This window comes from Myotis daubentonii, chromosome 1, assembly GCF_963259705.1.
Source record: "Myotis daubentonii chromosome 1, mMyoDau2.1, whole genome shotgun sequence".
NCBI classification, from domain to species: Eukaryota; Metazoa; Chordata; class Mammalia; order Chiroptera; family Vespertilionidae; genus Myotis; species Myotis daubentonii.
In genome coordinates, this window is record NC_081840.1 from 64,534,573 (window position 1) to 64,559,055 (window position 24,483).

At 47.8% G+C, this 24,483-nt stretch overlaps 1 protein-coding gene across 4 annotated transcripts; it reads left to right on the top strand.

Moving 5' to 3' along the window:
* Window positions 1-23,069, top strand: TGM7 (transglutaminase 7). Of its 4 annotated transcripts, none has more exons than XM_059703616.1 (13): window positions 1-142; window positions 9,046-9,228; window positions 10,907-11,152; window positions 11,866-11,984; window positions 13,781-13,909; window positions 13,996-14,173; window positions 16,155-16,293; window positions 17,398-17,501; window positions 17,934-18,176; window positions 19,425-19,751; window positions 20,477-20,637; window positions 22,195-22,328; window positions 22,564-23,069. In XM_059703616.1, the coding sequence occupies exons 1-13, from the start codon at window positions 133-135 to the stop codon at window positions 22,721-22,723; spliced, it is 2,133 nt and encodes a 710-aa protein (XP_059559599.1). In that variant the 5' UTR covers window positions 1-132; the 3' UTR covers window positions 22,724-23,069. The 4 variants fall into 4 exon arrangements, with proteins under 4 accessions (XP_059559599.1, XP_059559607.1, XP_059559616.1 ...); XM_059703624.1 differs by having other exon boundaries at window positions 13,781-13,897; XM_059703633.1 differs by having other exon boundaries at window positions 11,039-11,152.
* Window positions 23,070-24,483: the final 1,414 nt, after the last annotated feature.

A 24,483-nucleotide genomic window follows, 5' to 3' on the forward strand; every position in this document is an offset into this window, starting at 1 on the left:
GGCAGCCCCACCCGACTCAGGATGGAAGGAAAGTTTCTAGTCAGATGACAGTAAATGCTCAGAGAGGCAATTAAGTCTAGAATCTTAATACTGATTAGTTGAAGGGCCCTGGCTGACAGAAGGAGGAGGAAGATGAAGCCGGGTGAGTGCTGGGAACCTAACTTTTCTAAAGTGCTAAGTCAAGAGAGCGAGATGTATAGAGAGGGCAGAGAGCGCCCAGAAAAGATAGGAGGGCCTGTATTGATGTTGACAGTTCATCGTATAATCTGGCTTCTTCCTCCCAGCTCTTTACCTGCAGTCATTCATTTTGTGATGAGTGGATTCAGTTTAACCCTGAAGCTTGGGAAGTCTGAGGTGGCCCCCAAGGACCTTGACCTTTACCCCTTGGTGCTTGAGAGGGCATTTCTGTGGCCAACCCTGGAGCTGTGGGAGGGCCCCTTGGGTCCTAGACCTCTCTCCTGGTCCAATTTCTCCTCTGGCTCTTTTTTGAGTTCCCTTAGAACCAATGCTGCTCTGCTGCTGGGAGTGAGGAGAAGGTGGGGCCAGCCTGGCAGGCTCATGGGAAGGGCGCTAAACATGGATTGTGTATTTTTTAAATTTGTGCTGTAAAGTATACATCATAGAGTGGGATCTAAAAAACAAAATAAATGAACAAACAAAACAGAAACAAACATAGGTATATAGAACAAACTGATGGGTTGCCAGATGGGAGGGGGGTTGGATGAAAAAGGTGAAGAGGTTAAGATGTACAGATTGGAAGTTACAAAATAGCCGCAGGGATGTAAAGTACAGCATAGGGAATATAGTCATTTCTATTTTAATAACGACATATGGTGTCAGTTGGGTACTAGACTCGGGGGGCTCACTTTGTAAGTTATATAAATGTCTAACCACTATGCTGTACGTCTGACTAATATAATATTGAACATCAACTGTAATTAAGTTTTTAAATTTTTAATAAAAATAAGAAATAAATTATATATCCTAGAAATTGTTAGAAATTTGAGATGTACATGGTATTTTAATATAAGCCAGAGTTCAGTAGAGAAGGTTCAAGAGGCTTATTCATATGCTAGACTCCAGGGTACTTTTGTGCTAAATTCTAGACTATTTTTCTTCCTTCAGTTATCTGCCCAACTATAGGAAGCCTAAAATGTTATAGTTATCATATTTAATGTTTTAAAATATGATACTTCAATTAAATAAGTAATACACACAAAAATAAATGCTTGTTATAAAAAAGTTAAAAGTTCATATATTAGGGTTTTAAAAAGACCAAGTCCCCCTTTACATACATATGTAAAATCTGGCTTTTTTCTCATAGGAAGAAAATTGTTAACAATTTAGTTAACTGCTTCCAAATAATACTAGGTTATATAAAATTATTTGTTTTATACAATGAGATTACATAATATATATTATCTAATGACTTGCTTTTTAAAAAGCTAAATCATATATCTTGGAAATCTTTGCATGTCAATACAAAGATCTGAAATAAATTATAGTCTTCAATTTTGGGTAGAAAGCATAATGTATTTAATAAATTTATTAATTAGTTTAATTTATTACTATGCCTTGTTCATGGACATTTAGATTTTTTCCACTATTTTGCCCTTTTATACAATGCTGCAATGTGTGCAAATGTTTTTTAACGGAAAGATTTCTAAAAGAGGGACCATTGGATCCACTTTTAGTTTTGATGGATATTAGAGGGGAGAGAAAACTTAACTGTTTTCCCCTCTACCAATTAAATTCATTGGCTGGGGACCTATAAATCAGACTAACAAGAGAAAAATAAATGGAAATTTATTAACATGTGTATTGCAGATACACATGGGAACATTCAATGATGAATAACTCAAAGAGTTGGTTAGAACTTGGGCTTATATAGCATCTTAACAAAGCAACAGTGAATTTTTAGAGAAAGGAAAGACAAAGGAAGAGGACTTTGAATTTCTAGTGCAGCAAATCATAGCAAGGGAAACATATGGGGAACCTAATGGGAGATAAGACTAGTTGGAAAGCTTGGTGTGTGGATTCCTCTGCTGCTTCTTTGCGATGTTGAGGGCCCAGAGCTCTCTCTGGTGATAACGTCTATTCTTTCTCTTAGAGAGGAGGGAGAGAACACATTTACACGTTTATGTCCTCCTCTTAGACAAATGGGGGGAGGGCAGAGAGCCCTTCTTGTATATGCTTCTTCTCAATTGCTTTTAGCTCAAAAAAAACCCTTTATTTTTTGGGATGGCATATTCTGCTACCCTTCGATATCAGTTTCTTTAAAAAAGTCTGTATGAATTCACACTTCCACCATCTGAGACAGTCCATTCTATATACAAAATAAGTTATTGTTTTTTTTTAATTGATTTTTATTGATTTCAGAGAGGAAGGGAGAGGGAGAGAGAGATATAAACATCAATGATGAGAGAGAATCATTGATTGGCTGCCTCCTGCACATCCCCTACTGGGGATCGAGCCCACAACCCAGGCATGTGCCCTTGGCCGGAACTGAACCTGGGACCCTTGAGTCCACAAGCCGACGCTCTATCCACAGAGCCAAACCAGCCAGGGCAATTATTGGTATTTTTAAAAATATTTTTGAATGAATCAAAGATGGGGTCTCATTACTGTTTTAGTTTTCATTTCTCTGATTATAGCAAGACCTAATATTTATAGAAACTTTAACATATTATGGACATTAATCCAGTGCTATATTTTCTGCAAAAGACCTAATGATTTAACTTGTGCAGCCAACTGGGAACACGTTTATCCTGCCAGCAGCTATTTGCTGAGTACTGGATGTCAACAATCAAACAATGTAGTTAATTATGTAGACATTAAATAAAAATAATGGTTCAAAGAAACATGTGAGTCAGTGATTAACTGACAAATAAGTGGTTTAGAGTCTAAGAAATTTCAGAGCAGCGGGAAAAGCCAGGTGGGCCCTGGGGCTGGTCTGCCCTGACAGGCTGGCATTGAGGAGGAGGGGGCTGAGATGGAACTGTGGTTTTCATTGTGTTCTTTGGAACCCTAGGGCTTTGCAGAGAAGCCGGGGATGGGGGTGGGGGGTGGGGGTGGGGTGGGGGTGGGTGGGGGGGGCCACCCCCTCTTCAGTTCTTCCACCAGAGCAACTCCTCTTAGGTCTGTTTATTACATTTTCATTTGAAAACACTGTATTCGTTTCCTGTAAAAATAAAAAAAGGGGGGCGGTGGGGGGTGGGGGGAGTCTGGGGACTTCCAGAGCAGCCACACAGGCCAGAAGAACTAGGTTCTGGAGTCTATTTGTCCAGATATAAGTGACAATTTTGCCACCTACTAGGTGGGTGACGCTGGGAAAATTAACCTCATTGGTCCTCTGCCTGCTCATCTGTAATATGGAGTTAATAAGATCTTGCTGGGTATTTGTAGGAATAGGAGATAATGCATATTAATCCTGGAACTTAATAACACTTAGTCAATATTAGCTAGATGCAAAACTTTTGTTAAAGGTGCTAAGACACCTCCATGTTCTGAAATGTTTAAGAAGGATTCCATGGAGGAGGTGGATGCTGAGTTTTGCTTGAAGAATAGTTACAATGGGAACATGTAGAGGTTGGGGAAGGGCCAGGGACCATGCAGAGGTAGAGCTGGGCATGACCTACTTGGAGGCCACAAGTGAAGCAGAGTTTATTTATGGCTATTGGGAGATAAGATGTTGGGACCACATTGTAGAGGGCTTTGAATGCTTGACTAAGAAGTTTGGACTTGAACCTTTAGGTAATAAAACACTTTTTCTCTTGCACACTTAAAGAGGCACAGAAGCACTGCATAATCTCATCACATGGGAATCTTCCTGTGTTCTCACACAGATGGACTCTTCCACGTTTTTTAAAAGGGAAGAAATAAAAAAAGAATGAAGCATTTATCAAAGTCCCAAACTGAAAATACTAATGAGTAGTGGAAAAATAAAAGATATTGACCAAGGAGCTGGATAGAGTGACAGAGGCAGGAGGAGGGAAGGAGCTGAGTCCACCTGACAGTGGGTGGCAGGTGCCAACTCTCTCTCTGCTGGCTGAGCCAGGGATAACTCATTGTTGCCGTCTCCACCTGGAGCTTCCCAGCCCTTCACCAGTAGCCTGATCGCCCTAGGTCACAGTGATGGCGAACCTTTTGAGCTCGGCGTGTCAGCATTTTGAAAAACCCTAACTTAACTCTGGTGCCATGTCACATACAGAAATTTTTTGGTATTTGAAACCATAGTAAAACAAAGACTTATATTTTTGATACTTAGTTTATATATTTAAATGCCATTTAACAAAGAAAAATCAACCAAAAAAAATGAGTTCACGTGTCACCTCTGACACGCGTGTCATAGGTTTGCCATCACTGCCCTAGGACATTATTGGCAGTGGGTTCCTTTAACCGGCCCCGGTCTTTATCCAAACCAGCTGTTTCTTTGCCTGACACCTGCCCATGAACACCGGTGTCCCTTGAACATAGGTTTTCCTCACCAACACCTTTGTGTAGGTCCTTACCTTTTGCCTAAGATGATTGCAACAGAGCTCCCACTGCTCTTCTCTTGTTCATTGTTTTTTTTCCTCTGGTCTGGGCTACATACCATAGCCAGATTAATCCAGAAGTACAGCATAGATCATGCCACTTCTGCTCAAAAACTACCTTTAATCAAAGTAACACTTTCCCCTAAATACAAAAAAGATATGTGTTTAAGCTACAGCTTGGACAACCCAAAAGAACTCAAAGAGAAATTTCCCATAATTTTACCCTCTAAAGGTAATCTGTAACATATTTCCCATATTCTTTGTCCTGTTTGTTAAGTCAAGATGAGAGGCACAAAGCTTGTGTATCTAACTCTTACTGAAAGAATATGTGTTGCACTGAACATCCATAATTTTTGTACACAAATTATGATTCTTTTAAGGAAAAATTCCTAGAAGAGGAATTGATGGCTCCAAGGTAGTTGTGTTTTAAGGCTTTCTTTTGTTTTGTAATACATTGTGATAAATTGCCCTCAGAAAGTCATAAATTGTATTTTCCCATCAAGGATAAGTGTACACATTACTACCAAAGCCAAAAGCAGCATCTTGGCCCTGCTACCCTCACAGACTCTTCTCCTTCTGTCCCCTCCAGCCTCACTGACCTCCTGCCAGGTCATTGTCCTCCTCCTTCATGCATGTGTCATGTGTCCATTCAACAAACATCTCTAAGCACCCGCAAGGGGAGGCAGGAGAATGTGAAGGGTTAGGGGACAGGCTCCAGATTCTGTATTTGAATTCCAGCTCTGCCCTGCAACTTCCTGCATGTCAGGAACAATATTAACACCTCGATAGGAGTGGTTGTAAGAATGTAAATGATTTAAGTCATGTAAAACACTTCAGACAGTGCCTGACATGGTAAGTATTAAGTACAAAAGAACATTAGCTATAATTATCTGCAATTAGAAACCCTGTTCCATTCTAGGCAGGTGTAAAAGGTGGCCAAGGACTCTGCTTCCATGGAACCAATTCCAGATATGATTGAGTGCTCTGCAGAAAATAGAGGGTGTTGAGATGGCAAGCGACCATAGGATGGGAGGTGGGGCATCATCTTCAATGGTCAAAGAAAGTCCGTGGTTACCTCTGAACCACGACTCAAAGGGAGAGATAAAACCTTCCGTGAGAACCTGGCTGGTGTGGCTCAGTGATTTAATGTCAACCTATGAACTAGAAGGTCAATGGTTCAATTCCCAGTCAGGACACATGCCCAAGTTTCAGGCTCAATCCTCAGTAGGAAGTGTGCAGGAGGCAGCCAATTGGATGTTTCTATCTCTCTATCCCTCTCCCTTCCTCTCCCTCTAAAAAAATCAATAAAAATAAAACACCACCATATTATTATTATTTTTTTAAATCTTCCACAACAGCAGGGCTGCCTCCGGTTTTGATCTCTCAGAGAACAAGAGCTTTGTATCTCAGAATTCATTGCAGGCAGAGGGCTGTTTTAATGTCTCTCTCTCTTAATTTTTTTTAATGCTGATAATACATGGGGATATATTTTGATCCTTTTTATATCCTTGTCTTTGTATTAATTAAGCACCAGGCGTCTTGTGGCTGGGGCTTACCTCTCCTCTCACTTGTTACTAACTCCATGGCCCAGTGGCCAAGTCAAGGCCTTGTGGGCACTGACATGTTGTTACTCATTAATTCTGCTTGATTTCCTGCTTTGTGGAATCTCTTCCTCATCCTCTTGGCTTTTTTCCCTGCTCTTTTGAAGGCCCTCCCTTTGGTTCGCTGAAGTCATTGTCTTCCTGACATGAAAGGCACTTCAGTGAGCCAAATGTGTAATTATATTAAGTGGAATAATAAAAAAGGAAACCTGAGCCTCCAATGGCGATGAGTTTTCTCCGTGCACTGCAACCTTGGCCACAAGGAGGAAGACCGCTTCCTTCTTCTTCCTCCCTTTCCTTCTGAACCAGGAGTCAGCCTGGGTCACGGGAAAATGGAGTTGGCTGCCTTTAGGACAATGCTCAGAGCTGTGGACAGTGGCCAGGAAAAGGCTGCCCCAGTCCTGGTCCTTCCTGCAGAAGTTGTCTTCACTGCCTGGGTGGGTGCCTGATCTCTCAGGATGGAATAGCCATTGGGCTCTATGTATGCAGTGGAGGGGCTTTCTGGGGAGGCTCAGGAGATCCTGGGATGAGAATGTCAAGACGCTCAGGAACAAATGGTATGTAGCCCGTTTCCAACAGGATCTAGGCCAGTTGCTTTCCAACTTTTAAAATATATATTTTTTATTGATTTCAGAGAGGAAGGAAGAGGGAGAGAGAGAAACATCAATGATGAGAATCATTGATCAGCTGCCTCCTGCACGCCCCCCCCCCTTTAATGGGGATCAAGCCTGCAACCAGGGCATGTGCCCTTGACCAGAATTGAACCCAGGACCCTTCAGTCCGCAGGCCAACGCTCTATCCACTGAGCCCAACCGGCTAGGGTGCTTTCCAACTTTTTTATTATGGCCCACAATGTACATCATGACTGAGAGCAAACTCGAGTTTTCCCTGGAGGATACTGTTTGGCAGCATCCCCAGCCTCCACCCACTAGATGCCAGTGGCAGCCTTTCTCCACGTTGTGGCAACAAAAAAAATGTCTCCAGACATTGCCACCTGTCCTTCAGAGGACAAAATTTCCCTGGTGGAGAACCACTGACATAAATGAATGTACTGCTAGGGGAAAAAAACCTAATAGATTTTTGTTGACAGAAATACAATAAAAATCGCCAGCAAAAATAGCAATGGGAATACAGTCTGAGGATGCATTATCACTGGTACTAAGAGCAAGCAATGATCCCTGAGTGCCAATTTTACACCCGCTGCTGCGCTAAGGCCTTTACATGTGAATCCTTACTCAATGCCCGTATGAGCCCTGTGAGGTAGGGATCCCATTGTCTCCTTTTTCACCCAAGGACACTGATGTCTAGCGACATTAAACGACTCACTCGAGGTCTCACAGCCGAGGTGGTGAGTCTCATTCTCGCACACTGTGCTGTGAGAGTTTTTAAACTTTTCACTGAGTACCCACACAGTGGCACCCCAGGAAGCAGTAGCCAGTTCCCTCAGACACTGGGAACATGGTTGAGAAGCAAGAAATAAGCTATAAGTAACCCTGAGGCTCCCACCTGTCTAGATTCCTACAGCAAGGACAGGCCTGTAGCTGAGGTCCCAGCCTCCAATTAGCTCATTGATTTAATTCATAAAAAATTCTAATTTGCTCTTTCTTTTATCAGCAGGCTAGTAGAGTAACTTATAGAAGACTAGAGGCCCGGTGCACGATATTTATGCACTCGAGGGGGTGTTCCTCATCCCAGCCTGCACCCTCTTGCAGTCCAGGACCCGTGAGGGATGTCCACCTGCCGGCTTAGGCCCAGTTCTCCTGGGGATCGGGCCTAAGCCGGCAGTCAGACATCCCTCTCGCAGTCCAGGGCTCTTGCAGTCCAGGACCCCTCACTCCTTACTTCCCGCCTGCAGTGGAGGTGGGAGAGGCTCCTGCCACTGCTTCTGCACTCGCCAGCCATGAGCCCAGCTTCTGGCTGAGGGGCACTCCCTCTGTGGGAGCACACTGACCACCAGGGGGCAGCTCCTGCATTGAGTGTCTGCCCCCTGGTGGTCAGTGCACGTCATAGTGACCGGTGGTTCCACCGTTCAGTCAGTTTGCATATTAGCCTTTTATTATATAGGACTAGAGGCCCGGTGCATGAAATTTGTGCATGGGGCGGGGGAAGTCCCTTAGCCTGGCCTGCACCCTCTCGCAATCTTGGACCCCTCAGGGGATGTCTGACTGCCCCTAACCACTTGCCTGCAGAATTGGGCCTAAACCGGCAGTCGGACATCCTTCTCAAAATCTGGGACCACTGGCTCCTAACTGCTCACTAACCTGCCTGCCTCATCACTCCTAACCACTCTGCCTGCCTGCCTGATAACCCCTACCACTCTGCCTGCCAGCATGATTGCCCCTAACCACTCTGCCTGCCTGCCTGATAACCCCTACCACTCTGCCTGCCAGCATGATTGCCCCTAACCACTCACCTGCCTGCCTGATTGCCCCTAACTTCTCGCCTGCCTGCGGGATCACCCCTAATGGCCTCTGCCTCGGCCCCCGTCCACAGAGCCCCCTCTCTACCCCCCCAACCATGGTTTCATCCAGAAGGTCATCTGGAAGGACATCCAGAATGATGTCCAGAAGGTCATTTGGCTGTCTGGTCTAATTAGCATATTGCGCTTTTATTATTATAGATTGTTAACACAAGTGGCAAGGCTAAGTTTCAGTTACCTGGAAACGATTTGTTTTCTGGGACAGAGGTCACGAGGATCATCGTCCTCCCACTCTCAGGCCAGGACCTGCTGAATTCTCCTCTGAAACTGAGCCCTGAAACCAGGGAGCAGGGTGGCAGAAGGCCTAAGATCTGGACAGGAACCTTGCCTAAGTCAGAGCCAGGTGCCACAGAAATGATTGATAAGTGTCAAGGGAGGGTGAGTCCAGGGAACCACGGCTGGGTGGTGACCTTGCCTCCCTCTCTCCCAGTGGCAGCCTTAGAGCTCAGGTCCGTGGACCTGCAGAGCCCCAGGAACAACAAGGCGCATCACACGCAGGAGATGGGCCTGAGGCGGCTCATCGTGCGCCGGGGCCAGCCCTTCACGCTCCAACTGCATTTCAACCGACCTTTCCACTGCGGGACCGACCACATCACCTTCGTGGCTGAGACCGGTGGGTTCACCCTCCCCAAGGCAAAGTCCACTTGTCGGGCACCTACCTCTCCTTCCTGAGCCTCCCTTCCTCTCTCCTCCTGGGAGTCCCCAGGACCCCGTTACTGCTCAACACCCTATCGTGTTGTTAAGAAAAGATGTGGCCAGCTCAGCAAACTGAAGTTGTGATAACAACGACCAACCTTTAAATACACTACAGGCACTGTACTAAACTTCACACACATTGACTTACTTAATCCTCATGACGAAACTTTCAGGTGGGTACTATTATGATCCCATCCTATCTAATAAAAGAGAAACATGGTAATTAGCCATACCTCCGCTACCCTTCCCATTGGCTAATCAGCGAGATATACAAATTAACTGCCAGCCAAGATGGCAGCCAGCAGCCAGGCAGCTTGAAGCTAACATGAAGCTTGCTTGCTTCAGTGACAGAGGAAACCAACGTTCCCCGCCTGCCTTGCCGGCCTCTGAGCTTACAGTTTGAAATATTGTTACAAATATAGAAGCTAAACAAAACCCCAGAAACCTGCTTTCAGCAAGCCGGGATCTCAGAGCTGGAGTTGATACAGTGTTTCGATTATAGAACCCAAACAAACCAGATACCTGCTTTCAGCAGCAAAGGCCTCAGAGCTGGAGCCAGAGCTAAAGCTGGCCCAGAATAAAAAAAGAAAAAAGAAAAAAAGGAGCAGTTGGGAGCTTCAGTCACCCCCCAGCCTGAAAACAGCCCTCAGCCCCTCACCCAGACTGGCCAGGCACCCCAGTGGGAACCCCCACCCTGAAGGGTGTGTGACCAGCTGCAAACAGCCATCATCCCCTCATCCAGGCTGGCCAGGCACCCCAGTGGGGACCCCCCACCCTGATCCAGGACACCCTTCAGGGCAAACCAGGTGGCCCCCACCCGTGCACCAGGCTTCTATCCTATATAGTAAAAGGGTAATATGCCTCCCAGCACCGGGATCAGTGTGACAGGGGGCAGCGCCCAAACCCCCGGATCGCCCTGCGGCTCTGTGTGTGACAGGGGGTGGGGCCACAACTTCCCTATCCGCCCTGCTCTGTTTGTGACAGGGGAAGGCGCCCCAACCTCCTGATCAGCCCTGCTCTGTGGGTGATAGAGGGTGGTGCCCCAACCTCCTGATCAGCCCTGCTCTGTGCGTGATGGGGGGAGCTCCCCAACCCCCTGATGGGCACTGCTCTGTGTGTGACAGGGGGTGGTGCCGCAACCTCCCCATCAACCCTGCCTTGAGTGTGACAGGGGGCGGTGCCCCAACCCCCCAATCGGCCCTACCCTGAGCGTGACTGAGGGTGGCATCGCAACCTCCTGATCTGCCCTGCTCTGAGCCCGACCAGGAGCTGCACCTAGGGATTGGGCCTGCCCTCTGCCACCCGGGAGCAGGCCTAAGCCAGCAGGTTGTTATCTCCCGAGGGGTCCCAGACTACGAGAGGGCACAGGCCGGGCTGAGGGACCCCCCCCTCCCCCTGAGTGCACAAATTTTTGTGCACCGGGCCTCTAGTTTTACAGATAAAAGACTGAGGCCCAAAGATCTTCAGTGGCTTCCCCAAGGACACACAGTGGCAGTAAAAACTTTAAACCAAAAGCCATTAGCAGCAAGTGGTGGGAGAAGGTGAAGGTCACATAGACTTCGAACCTTACCTTGGGGTCATTCTTTCCTACACAGGGCCAGCACCCACGAAGCTGTCAGGAACCCGAGCTACCTTTGGACTCACCCAGGCTCGACAAGGGAATGCCTGGAGTGCTTCTGACTTCACCATTGACTCCAACTCACTCTTTGTCTCCCTTTTCACACCAGCCAGTGCAGTCATTGGTCCCTACACTCTGAAGATAGACATCTCTCAAGGCCAGGGTTACAGCATGACTCACCCAGTGGGGACTTTCATCCTGCTTTTTAACCCTTGGAGTGCAGGTACAGCTTGCTCACAGGTGGTAATGCTAACCTGATCCATTGGGAATGTTCTACCTAGAAAGCCCAGAAGAAAAAATGCTGAATAGCTATGCAATACATTACCTAGTGCTCACTAAAAATCATCTTCACAAGGAATTTTTAGTGCATGATGAAAATGTTCATGATGTGATTTTTTAAAAAAAAATCTTGTATTTCCTATTGAGTATCTGTTACATCCTATGGAGAATTTCAATCTTAGGTCACAGTGTTACAAGAGCTTGGTTTTGGTCCCATAAGCTCTCTTTGAAATGTGTGATGTTCAGTGAAATAGATTAGGAGATGGAATACAATGTGATATGTAATTGTATTACACACATGTGCAGAGAAAGAGAGAGAGTGCCCAGAATATACCAAAATGTGTCTCTGAGGAGTGGGAAAGAGCGATTTTCATTGTCTTCTTTCCATCATCAGTGTTTTCCAAATTTCTACAACAAACTTGCTGCTTTTACAATCAGGAAAAGATAATTATTATTTTTTAAAAGTATACATTTTATATATCTGGCATCTAGAAAAACACATTATAGACTTTTAAGGGGTCCACTCTTGATTTCTACTGCCGTCAACCCATTGCTTCTCCTTTTTCCAGCAAAATACTTTCATTTCCATTTTTCATTTTTATTACCCTGTTTTTTTGGTTCGGGGTTTTACCCCCTCTATTACTCTTACGTGTTCAGAGGATGACGTCTACCTGCCCAGTGAAATACTGCTGCGAGAGTATATCATGATGGACTATGGCTTTGTGCACAAGGGTCATGAACAATTCATCACCTCCTGGCCCTGGAACTACGGGCAGGTAACACTACCCCGGGAAGGTGGGCTCACAAAGGCTCCTAACAAAACTCAGGGCGTGCGGTGCTGGACCAATTTCCCATCCGGTGAGGGGGGCAAGGAAGGAAAGGGAGATGCCTTTCCCTCTTAGTTGTTAATATTATGAAACAACTTAAAACATAATCGAAGTGGGCAGGCTACTGTAGTGAACGTTCATGAACCTGCCTCAGTTTCAACAGTGATCAATTTATGGTGAACCTTGTTTCCTCTATCCCAGGGGTTTGCAAACTATAGCCCACGGGTCAAATGTGGCCCACTGTCTGTTTTCACATGGCCCACGAACGAAGCATGATTTTCACATTTTTAAATTGTTGAAAAAGAATTTAAAAATAATATTTTGTGATGTGCAAATTATATGAAGTTCAAACTTCAGTGTCCATAATACCATTTTATTTATTTATTTATTTATGTTAATCCTCACCCGATGATAATTTTCCATTGATTTTTAGAGAGAGTGGAAGAGAGAGGGAAAGACAGAGAGAAACATCGATGTGAGAGAAACACATTGATTGGTTGCCTCCTCCTGCACGAGCCCTGACCAGGGCCCAGGCCAGGGAGGAGCCTGCAACCAAGGTATGTGTCCTTGACTGGAATCAAACCTGGGACCCTTTGGTCTGCAGGCCGACGCTCTATCCACTGAGCCAAACTGGCTAGGGCATTAAATACCATTGGAACACAGCCATGCTCATTTGTTGAGGTATCATCTGTGGCTCCTTTTGTGCTACGGGGGCAAAGTTACGTAGCTGAGACAGAGTCCCTCTCGCCTGCAAAGCCTGAAATATTTACTATTTGGTCCTTTACAGAAAAAGTTTGCTGAACCCTGGTCTATACTCCTCCCCCTTGCCCCACCTCCCCCAGCAGCTCATCACTGGATTTATTTTGAATCAAATAATAGTTACCATATCATTTAATTCAGTTATACTTCAGAATATAGCTCTAAAAGATGACTTTCTGAAAAACAGAATCCCACAATATATACAAAATGAGCAGCAATTCTTCAATAACATCAAATATCCAGTCAGTGTACAGAGCGGGGGACCTCTGGCTCTGGCCAACTTTTCTGCTCCCAACCACCAGCCACAGCTGGTGCAGCTTCTCCCTGTCCACACACCAGGAGGGAAGAGCAGGGGAAGCAGGGAGCCCTATGGAGGAAGATCAGCTTCCCAGTTCTTCAACTGTGACAACCTGCGTAGTTTTTTGGAAACAGACAAATGCCAGTGCATTCGGCAGCCAAAAGGACTGTGACATGTCACAAACACGTGCTAAACGAATACCATGAGCTGCACTGGCTTCTCCCGAGCTGAACCCTCTGCCTGATTTAAAGGCTCCCCACACGCCTCTCCCTCTCTTCACAGGCCTTGCCCTGTGTTTATCCATCCGATCTTTTCCCACAAGTCCTCCAGAAATGAGACTCTCCAGGCTCCTGTCCTTGGTACCTGCTGTGCTCAAAGACTCCCCTCCTCTCTCCCTGTCTACCTCACCCTTCAAAGCCCACCAGCTCCAATAGCCTTCTCTGATCTCTTCAGCCAATGAGCATCTTTCCTCTCTGAACTCTCTTTGTATTTCCCATCAGCACCACCCAGGTCAGGGTTGCAGAATTCTCATTTTGATTTATAAGCTCTTCCAGGGCAGAGCCTTGTCTGATAGGAAGCCCCACCCCCCTACACACCTTCCCTAAAAGTCTGTTACTGCCTTGAAGTTTCAGCATTTTAGACGTTTTCAGTCTTTTCTTTTTTTTTCTCCCTTGCACTCACTTGGAAGTTTGAAGAGGACATCATAGACATCTGCTTTGAGATCCTGAACAAGAGCCTGTACTTCTTAGAGAACCCATCCAAAGACTACTCGCAGCGGAACGACGTGGTGTACATCTGCAGGGTGGTGAGCGCCATGGTAACGACAGAAGCTTCCCCGCCCATCTGAGGGTAGTCGGAGCTTGCCCTGGGCACGATGGAGACCCACCCACCTGTCCCTTGCAGATCAACAGCAACGATGACAACGGCGTGCTGCAGGGGAACTGGGGCGAGGACTACTCCCGGGGGGTCAGCCCACTGGAGTGGAATGGCAGCGTGGCCATCCTGCGGCAGTGGTCAGCCAGGGGCGGGCAGCCTGTGAAGTACGGACAGTGCTGGGTCTTTGCAGCTGTCATGTGCACTGGTGAGTGAGGGGAGATAGAAGTGCAGAATCACTTATTTAATCTTCACGATAACCCTTCCAGGTCGGGCTCTGATATCTCTGTTTTCACTTGAGCTGACTGTGGCTGGCCCACAGCCCCTAGCTCAGGAGTGGTGGGCACTTGGCTCTTAACTCGCTCGCTCTGTAGTCTTGAGGAATCCTGCACATCTATGCACGAGGGAGGTTGACCTGTTGCGATCACCCCCACGGTGTCTTTGACGAACTTCTTTCTGCCACCTGCTTAGGTTTCTCAGCTCCAGGTGAGCCTGGAGTCGGGACAGGTTGGGGGACGCTTGAGGGGCAAGAAGATGGCAGAGGTGGAAGCTCCCAGATATTTTCAGAGACATTCTTGAGGAGCTACCATTAGAGATTTGCTACTTTGGAAACTACCCTGAAGGTGCCTTGATGGTCTGTGCATTGTCAGCTATTTACAATCTAGTGCAAAGTCATTGCTCAGATTTTCTGTAAAGAGGAGGGAAGACGGAGAGTACTGAGGTGCCTGCCTGTCTTCCCCCGTGCAAGGCAGGAGCACCTTACACCGTGCTGCCGGCCACTCTGGTGCTCAGCAAACGTTGGCTGAACTCTTGGGCTGACTGTGAGTTAGAGAATGAGGGAGCACAGAATGGACAGAGACAGGGAACAAAGACAAAGTCCCAGGTTTTCCTGAGAGGGACAGCATAGCTTAGCAGCTATGTGTAGGACAGGTTTAAATCTGAGTGTTCAAATCAAGTGACCTCGTGTTACTCATCTGTTTTCACTGTAAGATGCTCAGGACGGAGTCAGCATTGAGTAGAGTTAAATTCACCCTGGGGTGGCGAAGCAGGTATCATGGAGTAGGGCTCGGGCCGTTGGACCCTGAGATGAGCAGGAGAAGGTCTAAGTCTGCGTCCTTGCTCCACCTCTGAGCCTGTCACCACTCCCAGGCCCAGAGCCCTGGTCTAGCTCTCCTCCTTGGGAAGGGTCTGTGAAAAGCCCAGGAGCTATGCCGGGAGTGGACAGGTGATTGAAGACAGGTGGTGCTCTTTGGGCTCTTGAATAAATTGAAACAAAAAGATTGGTCACTCTCAATAGTCCGTTTACGTTTCCAAGCGCTGTAATCCTCCGAGTGGCTTCTTCTGAGCAGATGATGGGATAAACCTTCCCTCTCTGGAAGGTCACACCTGGCTCTTGGATTGATTTCGTCTGGCCCGGGGCAGGTGTGCAGGTGTGTGTGTGGTGGCGATCGTGGTGGTGTACTGCCCACTTCTTGTGACTCCATCTGTGAAATCTTAACTCAGCTTTAAGAAGCCTTTGCAGCACTACCTTGACGGCCACAAGGGGATGCTGTTGCCTTAACAAAGATGGCCATTGCCTCGTACTTGCAGGTTCCCTTTGTCTTAGATATCTTCCCCTTGTCTCTATAAGTCTATCTTGGCTCTTCCATCCATTCTCTGATTTGTTTCTTACCTCCGCCAAACCCTTGTCTTTCTGTGGCATTACAGATCCAGAACTTCAGGACTGAGAATCATCTGGCTCAATTCCTCGTTTTGTTTCATACCAGGAGACTAAGGCCTAGATGAGTTAAGCTACTTACCTAAGGTCACACAGCTTCTCTTCTGAAACTGGCCACGGCACTAAAGTTTTAAACTGTCTTTTCAAATTATAAAATGTTTTAGGTCCTTTGTTTTTAATTTGGGAAGCTGATGACTGGGAAAAGCCCTAAATGATAAATTGAGTTGTTAATTGTGACCCTCAAATGATCCCCCCCCCCCCCCCCCCCCCGCCAGGAGGGAAACCATCGATAGAACGGGTAGCAGCCAAGTTTGGGGGCTTGGGTGTGGTGCTCTGAGGATGAGGAAGTTCCAAGTATGGATCTGCAAGAATCTTTGCCTTCTTTCTCTCCTCCAGCTAGAAAGTTAGAGCGTCTGCCTGGCGTACCAGTGATTTGGCTTACAATGACTCCCCATGCTTTTCTTCTCTTTAGTAATGCGATGCTTAGGTGTTCCCACCCGTGTTGTTTCCAATTTCCGTTCTGCACACAACGTCGATGGGAACTTGACCATAGATACCTACTATGACCGAAATGCAGAAATGCTGTCAACTCAGAAACGGGACAAAGTATGGTAAGGGGCCAACAGATCTCTGCTCTGTCTGCAGGAGGGTAGGGAAACTCCGCTTCTCAACCTGTGGGTCGCAACCCCTTTGGCGGTCGAACGACCCTTTCACAGGGGTCGCCTAAGACCATCCTGCATATCAGATATTTACATGACGATTCATAACAGTAGCAACATTACAGTTATGAAGTAGCAACGAAAATAACTTTATGGTTGGGGGTCACCACAACATGAGGAACTGTATTTAAAGGGCCAGAAGGTTGAGAACCACTGCCCCTAGCTGGAGGCAGTATGCCCAGTATGTTGTTGCTGATGCCCAGAGAGTAAGTTCCCAGCCCAGGAGACTGTTCTGGCTAATTAGGCCATCACATCAAACTCATTTCAGAAACAGAAGCCTATGGGAGGACATTCTGAAGCCGGCAGCCAAATGAATGACAGACTGTGCCCCTAAATTCTGAATTCAGAGTCTGCGCTCATCTTACTCTTCCTATTTTGGGTCTTTCTGTTTGCACTGCTCTCTGTTTTCCCTGTCAGGGCAAAGCTTAGAAGAGCTACCTGCATGGTTCCTTCAGTCTCTCTTGACTTCTCCTCCTCCCTGCCTCACTCCCTCTGCTTGTGTGCTGGCACGCATGCACGTCTGCTTGTCTAGGCCTTCGTCTCCTGTGTCTCTGGGTGTCCTTTATTTTTGTATCTTTAGTCTCTTCCTGCTTCCTTTCTCCTCCGCTCTACCCCAAACCTGATTTTCTTTTCCAGCCAGTTTCCAGGTAAGACCTTTGAGTTGCATTGAGAACTAGCTGCTGTCCCTCTCTGAGCTCCTAGAGGCTGAAACTTCTCGGATTCAAGAAGCAGGAGTGTCTCTGAGTGTACTGAAAGAAAGGCAATGATAAAGCAAATAGGGCAAAATGTTAACAATCAATGAATTGGATAGATGGGTGTTCTTTGTACTATTTTTGTAACTTCACTGTAAGCTTGAAATTACTTCCAAATAAAAAGTTTTTGAAAAAAAAAAATAAATAGGAGAATGAGGATATCAAGCACTCAGTATAGCCTGGGGTCTCGCACCTGGCAAATTCGCTGGAATGTGAGTGCTGGCCGCCTTCTTCCTTTCTGTAGGAATTTCCACGTCTGGAACGAGTGCTGGATGATCCGGAAAGACCTCCCCCCCGGATTCAACGGGTGGCAGGTTCTGGACCCCACACCCCAGCAAACCAGCAGCGGTGAGTGAGGACCATGGTGGAAGGCTTTGTGGAAAGGCCGATCACGTGACAGGACACGTGAGCAAAAGGCCAGAAAGAAGAGGTATTTTCCCCACTTTATCCCCTTCCCAAAGTCAAAGCAGAGACAACTGTGGGTCAGGGGTCTGACTTTGACACTGACAGCTGGGCCACCCAGATAAGTCAGTGGACCTCTCAGTTGCTTCCTCACCTGTAAGGTGGGGAGGAGGATGCTGATTGCTGTTTCACTGGTGGGGGGAGGGCGGGGGGTGTTGGGGCTGTGAGGCTCAGCTGAATTAATGGGAGCTGGAGAGTGGCCTTCATGCCACTGCCCCTCCCTATCCCATCTCCCTTCTTCCCACAACCCCAACCAGCGCCCCTGGTCCAGGCGTCAGCAGCCAGGCTAGCCTGCCACAATGCCTGTTCCCCGCACAGGGCTGTTCTGCTGTGGCCCTGCCTCCGTGAAGGCCATCAGGGAAGGGGAGATCCACCTGCCCTATGACACCCCATTTGTGTTTGCGGAGGTAAATGCCGATGAGGTCATTTGGCTCTTTGGGGATGGCCAGGCCCAGGAAATCCTGGCCCATAACACCAGTTCCATCGGGAAGAAAATCAGCACCAAGTTGGTAGGATCAGACCAGCGCCAGGACATCACCAGCTCCTACAAGTACCCAGAAGGTACCCAGGGCCCCGGGGGACTTGGGAGGAAGGTGGTATAACCTCCTTTGTGCTACCTCCCAATGGGAATGGCTCCCACGGCAGGGTTGCTGGGTTTAGCAAATAAAAATACAGGGTGTCCAGTTAAATTTGAATTCCAGATAAATTCAGATAAACAAATATTTTATTAGTATAAGTATGTCCCAAATAGTACATGTGCAATTCTTATACTAAAAATTATTTGTTGTTTATCAGAATTTCAAATTTAATTGAAAGTCCTTGATGTTACCTGGCAACTGTATCCTTCTGTCATGGCAGTGGAGGTGGCAACAAGGGGAGAAGTAGATGCACAAGGAGGGAAAGGGCTCCGGGGCCTTTAGAAGGGAGGGAGTAGATGTCCCCATGGAGAAGGCTCCCAGAGTAGAGTCAGGCCACCTGAATACTACTCAAGGGCTTGCTATGTTCTAGCTGGGTAAGTTTGAACACCTTCTTACTATCCCCTTGCCTCTACTTTCTCATCTGTGAAATGGGTTAACAGTATTTCAGAGGGCTGATGTGAGGGTTAAGTGAGTTAATACCCAGAAACTACTTGGAATAGTGCCTCTGGTGCACAGTAAATGTTCTAGAGAAGTCCAGTTTGGGGTAGTTGGGGTTAAGACTGAATGTTGAATAGCCCATAGTGGGGGCAAGAGCTGAAGCTTTAAAAGGCTTGAGCATAAAAGGCTTATTCTCTCCCCCCAGCATCCTTACTTCTAAAATACTGGGTATCCCCCCAAAATGTATACACACACTTTGAATAATTATAAATACAGTGCTTATTAAAATACATTTCATTTTCAAAATTGATCTATCAGTTATTGAAGTGTGTATACATATTGGGGGGATATCCTGTATTTTAGAAGTGAGGATCCTGGAGGGAGAGAGAAACCTCTGGGTTTGATGATGATGGTAGTGATGACAGCGTCAATATTGATGGCAAAGAACAACTCATTTAACCCAAAGTTTTGGCAACTCTATGAAGTAAGGAGGTAGCCCCAGGTTACAGATGACAGGACTGAGCACTGAGAGATTAAAGGCCTATGATGGAGGAAGGATTTAAACCCAGCGCCAAGCAACACCAATCCCCATGTTCTCAGCCATGATGCTGTGCTGCCTCCCATGCAGCTCTTCCTGTGGTTAGGGATTCAGGAGGGGAGCTGTGAGTTGTCCGGTGCTTGTTGTGCCCTCAGCCTCTCCACTGATGTCTTTCCTGTCTCTTCCTTCTTCCAGGGTCTCCCGAGGAGCGCTCTGTGTTCATGAAGGCATCCCGGAAAATGCTGGGCTCCAGGAGGGCCTCTTCCCCCTTCCTGGATCTGCTGGGGTCCGAGGGCTTCCGGGATCAGCCAGCGCTGCTGCGGCTTCACCTGACCAGGACCCCCGAGTGGGGCCAGGACCTGCTGCTGACGCTGCATGCCAAGAGGGTGCCACACAGAGCCCACCCCCGGGGGCCCCTCAGACTGGAGGTGCGCTTCTGCGCCCAGGCCCTGCTGCACAAGGGTGGGACCCGGCAGCCCCTCTGGAGGCAAACAGTGCACTTGAACCTGGACTTTGGGGAGGGTGAGTATGAGGAAGGCCTGGAAAGTTATCTACAGGACGGAGGGGAACTTTGGGGCCATGAACAAAGCTGGGCTGGACCAGCCAGATCACACAGAGACCTCACATCCCCCACATACATACACACCTCTGATGCCATCCCACCAGGAGACACCTAGCAGCGACCTCTGGGTGCAGTAGGGGCAGGGTAAGCCTGCTCTCTGTCTCCCTTACATACATACGCACAGACGCTTTCACACCCATCTAGACTCACACACAGTTCCTCCTCCCCCCTCTTTCTGAGACCCGTTCCCTAGACCAGTGGGCGGCAAACCGCGGCTCGCGAGCCACATGCAGCTCTTTGGCCCCTTGAGTGTGGCTCTTCCACAAAATACCACGTGCGGGCACACATGTACAGTGCGATTGAAACTTCATGGCCCATGTGCAGAAATCAGTTTTCGGAAAGGAGAGAGATAAAACAAGAATACAAGACGAGTGTGGATGGGAGAGTTGGAAGGGGTCGACCTCAGCGAACGTACCTCAATCAGATTGAGGACGTTTTTAGCAAAGGCCAGCTTAGGAATACCCTAATTAAGTTAATAACAATGTACCTACCTATATAGTTTAAGGTTAAAAAATTTGGCTCTCAAAAGAAATTTCAATCATTGTACTGTTGATATTTGGCTCTGTTGACTAATGAGTTTGCCGACCACTGCCCTAGGCTCAAGGTGTCTTTTATCTGTGCTTAGAGATCCAGTGGCCGCTCTTGCTACCCTACAACAACTACAGAAACAAGCTGACCGATGAAAAGCTGATTCGCGTGTCTGGAATCGCGGAGGTGGAGGGGACCGGGAGGTCCATACTGGTCCTGAAAGATATCTCTCTGGAGCCTCCCCACTTATCTATTGAGGTAAGACATCTGGACACAGACGGGACCCAGGGGCTCTCTGACTCACCCAACCCGGGGGCTGGGGGGACAGCAGCGAACGAGACACAGTCACTGTCTTGACACCAAATGGATGATCAAAGCGCCGTATGGTGTGAGAAGCGCAGTCCTGTGCTCTGTACAAGCGCACGAAGGCTTCCCAGAGGAGGCGACGTTTTACAGAAGATGCAAATGGAATGTAGGCTATAGGAAGACACTACACAGAGATAGAGACGAAGGCATTCTAAGTGAGGAAGTAGCTTTGCAGAGGCAGAGGCAAGAAAGGCAATGACTGGGAGATGGATTGGAGGAGAGAGATTTGAGAGAGACCACAAGTCAAATTCTAAAGGCGACTGCTGATAAGATGGGGGTGACAAGGAAGAGGGGAGCAAATGAAAGATGAGCCTCAGATTTCAAGTTCAGAGGCTTGAGTGGCTGGCGAGGCCATTGGACGGGGAAGGAATACAGGTGACGGAAGGGTACACGGAGGAGGGCAGGGTGTTCCCCACCTCCTGTCACCAGGACTTCCTTCCCCTGAAGCTCCTTTGCCCACCTTCCCCTCCTGCTCTGGAAAGCATCCCCTCAGCCTAGCCCAGTGATGGCGAACCTTTTGAGCTCGGCGTGTCAGCATTTTGAAAAACCCTAACTTAACTCTGGTGCCGTGTCACATATAGAATTTTTTTGATATTTGCAACGATAGTAAAACAAAGACTTATATTTTTGATATTTATTTTATATATTTAAATGCCATTTAACAAAGAAAAATCAACCAAAAAAAATGAATTCGCCTGTCACCTCTGACACGCGTGTCAGAGGTTCGCCATCACTGGCCTAGTCCCAACCTGGCTTTGCACCTGGTAGCTTCCCAGCAGCACACCCAAGCCCCACTGAAAACGAGAACTGAGTGACTCCATGTCAGAAACCACCTGGCCGCCTGATGGTTTTCACCTGGGCATGCTGCCCGGCAAGTGATGTCAGGCGGCCTCCACAAACGGGGGGCAGGATCACAAGTGCAGGCAGCCTGGTGCCTAGGTGAGAGCCTGCCCGTTACCTGAAGCCTGGCGACAGCAGGATCCGATGCCAGTTGGCTATTACATGGTCCCCATAGGTAAGGGACCTGGGGATGATGTGTGTGCCTATGCTGGGTTCCTGTTCCTTTTACCTGTTCTACTTTGACACCCGCATCAGCATACAAGGGACATGTTTCTTTTTAACACAGCATTCCTATAGCCACCACCAGCTGGTTGGAGCTGGCACTTACACTGAAAGCTAATTGCCATCCGGAACTAGATGGTAGAGAGGGAAATACAATTTCAACTTGGTGCCAATTTCTGATGGATGGTGGCTTCTTTCTAAGACAGGCCAGGGTGTGTGTTAACCTTGGATACTCTCATCTCACATTCTTTGCTCCCAACTGCAGTGTCATAGCTCTAAATAAACAGCGCCTGGTGGTCAACAGAGGGATGGGGGAGTGAGGTTACTGAATTGGAATGCAGAAATGAGGTCAGTTGCCCACAATATCCCCGTCCTCTCTCCACACAGGTGTCTGAGAGGGCTGAGGTGGGCAAGCCACTGAGAGTCCACATCACCCTCACCAACACCCGGACGGTGGCTCTGAGTCACTGCACGATGGTGCTGGAGGGAAGTGGCCTCATCCACGGGCAGGTGTCAAATGAGTAAGTGCCATCATCTGATAAGAGGTTCCTCGTGGGGTCACAGGATGGCCCTCAGCCTCCTGGATGGTGCCTCTGTGCACCCATACCCCCCTCCCCCCTCCCCCGCCCCCACTCCTCAGGGAAGGTTGGCTCTGTGCTGTCGGGAGGTAGAAAGTGCTTGCCGACCAAGGCGGGTGACCAGGTTACCCACTGCAGTCACTCCTCAATGCTCTAACAAGCTCTTTTTTACTTTCAGCCTTGGGACTCTGGTGGCAGGACACACCATCCAAATCCAACTGGACCTCTACCCCTTCAAAGCTGGACCCCGCCAGCTACAAGTCCTCATCAGCAGCAACGAAGTCAAGGAGATCAAGGGTTACAAGGACGTCTTCGTAGCAGCAGCCAGGCCTTCCTGACACGCCCACCTCCCCCCAGGAGCGCTCCCTGCCCTGATCCAATTTCCTGATGCCCTCCTAGTACCCCCAAACCCTCCGCAGGTCCCACCCTGTTCTCCTGATGCCTCCCTGCACCCTCAGCCCCTCCTCAAGACCACCCCTCCCCTTCTGACACCCTCCCTGGCCCCTCGCAGTCCTTCCCCTGCCCCCATGACGGCCTGGTCCCCTCCCTGTCCCACCCGACTCCTAAAGGGGTAGTGTTATCTGTGCTCCTTCTCTCTCTTCCCTGCCTGCCTGGGGGCATATGAAGCTCCTTTATAACCGCTGTGCATCTTGGAAGGAGACAATAAAGACGTCTTTGATTGATCACTGGTGTTCTCGCTTCTGAGCTAATAAGCTACTTATTGCTACCAGCCTGTCCCCTTGGCTGCCTGCTGTGTGGTTCAGCCCTCCCTGCCCATCTTGTCTTCTCTCTCCCCCTTTAAGGGATCATGCACAGAATACGCCCAACACGAAAAAGCTCAACAGGATCCCTCGAACTCAGCCGCTCTGGAATCAAGGAAATTGTCAGCCTGCAGGCAGAGGTAGAGGAGCTCTGAGAGCAGTGGCTGCAGTGCTACGGGGCCTGGACAGAAGCTGCCCAGCGGGACTTCTCTGCTGCTGGCCTGAGAGCACAAGGACAGCTGGGCAGGGCCACTCAGGGCGGCACCAGGAGGGATGGCTGCTCCCCAAAACAGGCCCTCACTTTCCCTGACCCCCATCTTCCCCTCTCCGTCCCTCACCCACTTACTCCCCCTAATCTTTTATCCTCTCCAAGTCACCCCAGCTGGCCCCAGCATCTCTTTCTTTCCACTGTTTTTGTTATTTTTAAGGACAGGGAGCCGCTCCTTTCTATTTTCTTCCTGTGGCACTCAAGAGCATTTGTGCTCATTCCCGATAATTTGGAAAGAACAGAAAAGGGGAAAAGAATAGTCACTGATTTCTTCTCCATCCCAGAAGAAATCTCTGCTCACATTTTGCCATATATTTTCTGGTCTCTTTTTCCCCTTCATTGTGTGCATGTGCTTTTCTTTTCTTTCTTTCTTTTTTTAATTTTTGTTTGTTTTGTTAATCCTCACCTGAAGATATCTTTTCCATTGATTTTTAGAGATACTGGAAGGGAGGGGGGAAAGAGAGAGAGAAACATCGATGTGAGAGAGACACATTCACTGGTTGCCTCCTGCATGCGCCCTGACTGGGGCTGGAAATCAAACCTATGATACAGGTACATGCCCTTGACCGGGAATCGAACCCAAGACCCTTCAGTCCCTGGGCCAATGCTCTATCCACTGAGCAACAGTGGCCAGGGCTGTGCTTTTCTTAATTGTTGTCAATATTACAGATGTTCCCCATTTCTCTCACCCTTTGCCCCCCTTCACCTAGCCCACCCCAGGCCTTCACCACACTGTGCCCATGGGCTATGCATAGACGGGTACATGCTCTTTGGTTAATTCTTCCTGTCCCCCCACCTCTGAGATCTGCCAGTCTATCTCATGCATCCATGTCTCTGGATCTATTTTGTTCGTTAGTGTATTTTGTTCATTAGATTCCACATGTAAGTGAAATCATGTAATATTTATCATTCTCTAACTGGCTTATTTCACTTACCATATTAATCTCCAAGTCCATCCATACTGTTGCAAAGGATAAGAGTTCCTTCTTTTTTACAGCTGCATGTATTCCATTGTGTAAATGTACCACAGCTTTTTTATCTACTCATCTACTGATGGGCACTTTGGCTA

Coding starts and splice junctions, on each gene's coding strand:
- TGM7 (XM_059703616.1), top strand. Junction 17,502..17,933: donor ACCCCAGCAAACCAGCAGCG/GTGAGTGAGGAC, acceptor TTCCCCGCACAG/GGCTGTTCTGCTGTGGCCCT. Junction 19,752..20,476: donor GAACCTGGACTTTGGGGAGG/GTGAGTATGAGG, acceptor ATCTGTGCTTAG/AGATCCAGTGGCCGCTCTTG.